At 49.2% G+C, this 6,000-nt stretch overlaps 2 protein-coding genes across 2 annotated transcripts in view; one reads left to right on the top strand and one right to left on the bottom strand.

Annotated features, from left to right (window-relative positions):
* Nucleotides 1–801: 801 nt before the first annotated feature.
* Nucleotides 802–2,551, bottom strand: LOC123759216 (keratin-associated protein 6-2-like). The gene is made up of 3 exons (XM_045744098.2): nt 2,451–2,551; nt 1,371–1,489; nt 802–1,274 (listed from the first exon to the last, which is right to left on the bottom strand). The coding sequence occupies exons 1-3, from the start codon at nt 2,549–2,551 to the stop codon at nt 802–804; spliced, it is 693 nt and encodes a 230-aa protein (XP_045600054.2).
* A 162-nt stretch (nt 2,552–2,713) lies between these two features.
* The window catches only part of LOC123759125 (zwei Ig domain protein zig-8), a 267,274-nt gene continuing 263,987 nt past the window's right edge, over nt 2,714–6,000 (top strand). The window contains exon 1 of the mRNA XM_045743995.2: nt 2,714–3,354. The gene's annotated coding sequence lies outside the window, so the exon portion shown is untranslated. The remainder of the gene's footprint in view (nt 3,355–6,000) is intronic.

The raw sequence follows: 6,000 nt of genomic DNA, 5'->3' as shown, positions 1-6,000 counted from the left end.
GTTTAACGTTGCAGCGCCTGAAATACATGTTTTGCAACACTGTTTCTAGGATTCTCTACAACCTACTGGGTTGAGTACTGTCAATAGTATGAGCGTATTGCCTACTACACTTCTGACGTATCATTCCGGGCCATTCTTGACGCACAGAACACCCAACACTGACTTTCTACCGTATGGGACAGGCTGGAACACCCTTGGTCAATATCTCACCTTCCCCAGCACACCACCCACCACAGTTGACTGACTCCTAGGTATCTATTTACTATTAGGTGAGGAGAGGCATCAGGTGAAATAAAACTTGCCAAAATCTCTCTGGCCGGTCACGGGAATCGAACACTGGTCAGCTAGGTTTCATATTTTATGTAATTCTATGTAATGTAATGTATGTAATGTATTTATTAATTCAATATGAGGTGATAGATAAAGTATCATACTGGTCCCCTGATCCTGATACACAACCATACTGGTCTCCTGATCCTGATACACAACCATACTGGATCCTGATACACAACCATACTGGTCTCCTGATCCTGATACACAACCATACTGGCCCCCTGATCCTGATATACAACCATACTGGTCTCCTGATCCTGATACACAACCATACTGGTCTCTTGATCCTGATACACAACCATACTGGTCTCCTGATCCTGATACACAACCATACTGGTCTCCTGATCCTGATACACAACCATACTGGTCTCCTGATCCTGATACACAACCATGCTGGTCTCCTGATCCTGATACACAACCATACTGGTCTCCTGATACTCAACCATACTGGTCTCCTGATCCTGATACTCAACCAAACTGGTCCCCTGATCCTGATACACAACCATACTGGTCCCCTGATCCTGATACACAACCATACTGGTCCCCTGATCCTGATACACAACCATACTGGTCCCCTGATCCTGATACACAACCATACTGGTCCCCTGATCCTGATACACAACCATACTGGTCTCCTGATCCTGATACACAACCATACTGGTCTCCTGATCCTGATACACAACCATACTGGTCCCCTGATCCTGATACACAACCATACTGGTCTCCTGATCCTGATACACAACCATACTGGTCTCCTGATCCTGATACACAACCATACTGGTCTCCTGATCCTGATACACAACCATACTGGTCTCCTGATCCTGATACACAACCATACTGGTCTCCTGATCCTGATACACAACCATACTGGTCCCCTGATCCTGATACACAACCATACTGGTCCCCTGATCCTGATACACAACCATACTGGTCTCCTGATCCTGATACACAACCATACTGGTCCCCTGATCCTGATACACAACCATACTGGTCTCCTGATCCTGATACTCAACCATACTGGTCTCCTGATACTCAACCATACTGGTCCCCTGATCCTGATACACAACCATACTGGTCTCCTGATCCTGATATACAACCATACTGGTCTCCTGATCCTGATACACAACCATACTGGTCTCCTGATCCTGATACACAACTCCCGAAATTGAATTGCTATTATAATTTTAATTTATATTTTAATTACGCCAATTTCCCTTTGTCACAGTATAGATAACCAAAGCACCCGTGGTGCCAGAGCACCAGTGGTGCCAGGGCACTAGTGGTGCCAGAGCACCAGTGGTGCCAGGGCACTAGTGGTGCCAGAGCACCAGTGGTGCCAGGGCACCAGTGGTGCCAGAGCACCAGTGGTGCCAGAGCACTAGTGGTGCCAGAGCACCAGTGGTGCCAGGGCACTAGTGGTGCCAGAGCACCAGTGGTGCCAGAGCACCAGTGGTGCCAGGGCACTAGTGGTGCCAGAGCACCCGTGGTGCCAGAGCACCCGTGGTGCCAGAGCACCCGTGGTGCCAGAGCACCAGTGGTGCCAGAGCACCAGTGGTGCCAGAGCACCACGGGTGCCAGAGCACCACGGGTGCCAGAGCACCACGGGTGCCAGAGCACCAGTGGTGCCAGAGCACCAGTAGTGCCAGAGCACCAGTAGTGCCAGAGCACCACGGGTGCCAGAGCACCAGTGGTGCCAGAGCACCACGGGTGCCAGAGTACCACGGGTGCCAGAGCACCAGTGGTGCCAGAGCACCAGTGGTGCCAGAGCACCAGTGGTGCCAGCGCACCAGTGGTGCCAGCGCACCAGTAGTGCCAGCGCACCAGTAGTGCCAGAGCACCAGTAGTGCCAGAGCACCAGTAGTGCCAGAGCACCACGGGTGCCAGAGCACCAGTGGTGCCAGAGCACCAGTAGTGCCAGAGCACCACGGGTGCCAGAGCACCAGTTGTGCCAGAGCACCAGTGGTGCCAGAGCACCAGTTGTGCCAGAGCACCAGTGGTGCCAGAGCACCAGTGGTGCCAGGCAGGGCAGGTGCCCGCGCCTCGTTAAGAGTGACTAAGACTCCGGAAAATGAATTAGTCTCAGAGATAAAAGTTCTCTCACGATTATAAGCGCTCACCCGACACCAAAATCAATCCGCTTTTGGCAAGTGGAGTTGTAGTGATCAAAGTCCAGCAGGACTCCCAGCAGACGTCGGGCAAATGTCTGCTGGGAGGACATGTGGATGATGTGTGGAGGACGGCGGCCACACCAGCGGTGCGCAATGTTTGGAAATACAAAAAGCGGGTCCAGGTGTGACCTCCCACTTTGGGGGGGGGGGGTAGTGAGGGGATGGTACGGGTGGCAGCGTTGAGCAGAGCAGCGCGTCAGTACTCCTCTGACTGGTGTGGGGAGAGGTCGCTCGCCGCCCTCCTGAACCCCTGTGCTCCCCTCTCCTGCCCTCAGCTCAGTGTCCCCTCAGTAACCAGAAGCGGCTGTCTGGCAGCCACATGGCTCCTTAAGTAACACGGACGTGCAGTGATTGGCCTCATTATCGTTTATCAAAGGAAGAAAGATAATTTGATTAGTTATTTCGCTCAATGCTTTCCTGGCCATGTCATAATCGCTGAGAGCCGCATACTTTCGTCCAATACCATACTTGTGGTGGGAAGAATAGCGCTGAAAGTCTTGCTTCTTGTGTGGAGCCCCAGAGTATACACGACGAGTGTATGAGTGTGAGGAGTGGCGGTGTTGTGAGTACTCTCGCCTCGTACTCTGCCTCATCAACTTTGTACCGTGTTAGAGTGAAATATTGATTGTTGAGTGCGTGCATCTGACGAAGTATGGAGAGTAACGCACCCCTGTCACACTCTCTTGAACATGAACTACTGACACCAACAGGCCGTTGAACATGAACTACTGAGACCAACAGTCCGTTGAACATGAACTAGAGACCAACACCTTCACTGTTAAACATACACCCGCGCCAGATGAGTGGAATACATGTCTCCATCACCAATACATTTCGCAGATATTAAAAAAAGGTATGTGCTAGTACTTGTTCATTGTTGAGGTCACTGTTGTGGTCACTGTTGTGGGTACTCATATAGCTGTACTCACCTAGTTGTGCTTGCAGAGGTTGAGCTTTGGCTCTTTGATCCCGCCTCTCAACTGTCAATCAACTGGTGTACAGGTTCCTGAGCCTACTGGGCTCTATCATATCTACATTTGAAAGTGTGTATGGAGTCAGCCTCCACCACATCACTGCCTAATGCATTCATTCCACCTGGTAACTACTCTTGACACTGAAAAAGTACTTTCTAACGTCTCTGTGGCTCATTTGGGTACTCAGTCTCCACCTGTGTCCCCTTGTTCGCGTCCCACCAGTGTTGAACAATTTATCCTTGTCTACCCTGTCAATTCCTCTGAGATTTTTGTAGGTTGTGATCATGTCTACCCTTACTCTTCTGTCTTCCAGTGTCGTAAGGTGCATTTCCCGCAGCCTTTCCTCGTAACTCATGCCTCTTAGTTCTGGGACTAGTCTAGTGGCATACCTTTGGACCTTGTCCAGCTTCGTCTTGTGCTTGATAAGGTACGGGCTCCATGCTGGGGCTGCATACCTGTAATTTGAAATGAAATCGACTCACAAAAGTGACGTACTCCCCCGTTTTCTGTTTGAGTCGTCCGGCTTACTCGGACAGCTTAGAAGAGGCAACTTTTCATTAACGTTTTTCATACCATTGTGAAACTTTGAGAATTTCCTGCCCACCTAACCTATCAGAGGACCCTTAACTTACTGTTGTTAAAAAAAATCCCAAATTTATTTTCATTTATTTTTTATTTTCAAATTACGTCCACATTCGGCCATACGGGCAAACGGCCAAAAGCGACGTTCTTTTTAAGAGGACAGGTTGAGTACGCCCCTAGCCGCATGCTGAGGGCTACTGTTGTGGGTGTTGTGGTCACTGTTGTGGTCATTGTTGTGGGTGTTGTGGTCACTGTTGTAGTTATTGTTGTGGTCACTGTTGTAGATATTGTTGTTGTCACTGTTGTGGGTGTTGTCACTGTTGTGGGTGTTGTGGTCACTGTTGTGGGTGTTGTGGTCACTGTTGTAGTTATTGTTGTGGTCACTGTTGTAGATATTGTTGTGGTTGTTGTGGTCACTGTTGTAGTTATTGTTGTGGTCACTGTTGTAGTTATTGTTGTGGTCACTGTTGTAGTTATTGTTGTGGTCACTGTTGTAGATATTGTTGTGGTTGTTGTGGTCACTGTTGTAGTTATTGTTGTGGTCACTGTTGTAGTTATTGTTGTGGTCACTGTTGTGGGTGTTGTTGTGGACACTGTTGTAGTTATTGTTGTGGTCACTGTTGTAGTTATTGTTGTGGTCACTGTTGTAGTTATTGTTGTGGACACTGTTGTAGTTATTGTTGTGGTCACTGTTGTGGGTGTTGTGGTCACTGTTGTGGGTGTTGTGGTCACTGTCGTGGGTGTTGTGGTCACTGTCGTGGGTGTTGTGGTCACTGTTAAGGGCGTTGTGGTCACTGTTGTGGGTGTTGTGGTCACTGTCGTGGGTGTTGTGGTCACTGTTGTGGGCGTTGTGGTCACTGTTGTGGATGTTGTCGTTACTTGTGGGTGTTGTAGTTACTGTTGTGGTCACTGTTGTAGTCACTGCTGTGGGTGTTGTGGTCTCTGTTGTGACCACTGTTGTGGGTGTTGTAGTCACTGTCGTGGGTGTTGTGGTCACTGTCGTGGATGTTGTGGTCACTGTTGAGGGTGTTGTGGACACTGTTGTGGAAACTGTTGTGGTCACTGTTGCGGGTGTTGTGGTCACTGTTGCGGGTGTTGTGGTCACTGTTGTGGGTGTTGTGATCACTGTTATGGTCACTGTTGTGGGTGTTGTGATCACTGTTGTTGGTATTGTGATCACTGTTGTGGGTGTTGTGATCACTGTTGTGGGTGTTGTGATCACTGTTGTGGGTGTTGTGATCACTGTTGTGGGTGTTGTGGTCACTGTTGTGGGTGTTGTGGTCACTTGTGGATGTTGTGGTCACTGGTGTGGTTGTGGATGTTGTGGTCACTGTTGTGTTCACTGTTGTGGGTGTTGTGATCACTGTTGTGGGTGTTGTGGCCATTGTTGTGGGTGTTGTGGTCACTGTTGTGGTCACTGTTGTGGGTGCTGTGGTCACTGTTGAGGTCATTGTTGTGGGTGTTGTGGTCACTGTTGTGGGTGTTGTGGTCACTGTTGTGGGTGTTGTGGTCACTGTCGTGGGTGTTGTGGTCACTGTCGTGGGTGTTGTGGTCACTGTCGTGGGTGTTGTGGTCACTGTTGTGGGTGTTGTGGTCACTGTTGTGGATGTTGTCGTTACTTGTGGATGTTGTAGTTATTGTTGTGGTCACTGTTGTAGTCATTGTTGTGGGTGTTGTGGTCACTGTTGTGGATGTTGTCGTTACTTGTGGGTGTTGTAGTTATTGTTGTGGTCACTGTTGTGGTCAATGTTGTGGTCACTGTTGTAGTCATTGTTGTGGGTGTTGTGGTCACTGTTGTGGGTGTTGTGATCACAGTTGTGGTCACTTGTGGTCACTGTTGTAGATGTTAACACTTGTGGATGTTGTGGTCCCTGTTGTGTGTTGTTGTCACTGTTGTGATCACTGTTGTGGTCATTGTTGTGGTTGTGGTCACTGTTGTAGGT

The sequence above is a fragment of the Procambarus clarkii genome, chromosome 15 (assembly GCF_040958095.1).
Source record: "Procambarus clarkii isolate CNS0578487 chromosome 15, FALCON_Pclarkii_2.0, whole genome shotgun sequence".
NCBI lineage: Eukaryota > Metazoa > Arthropoda > Malacostraca > Decapoda > Cambaridae > Procambarus > Procambarus clarkii.
The sequence above is the reverse complement of the archived record's forward strand: the minus strand, read 5'-3'. Positions and strand labels throughout refer to the sequence as shown.

Bases quoted from the DNA above. Each gene is read 5' to 3' on its own strand.
- LOC123759216 (XM_045744098.2), bottom strand. From the start codon at position 2,551: ATGTCCTCCCAGCAGACATTTGCCCGACGTCTGCTGGGAGTCCTGCTG. The intron at 1,490-2,450 runs GTGAGCGCTTAT...CAATTTCGGGAG, and splicing joins CGGATTGATTTTGGTGTCGG to TTGTGTATCAGGATCAGGAG. The intron at 1,275-1,370 runs GTTGAGTATCAG...GTTGTGTATCAG, and splicing joins AGGATCAGGGGACCAGTATG to GATCAGGAGACCAGTATGGT.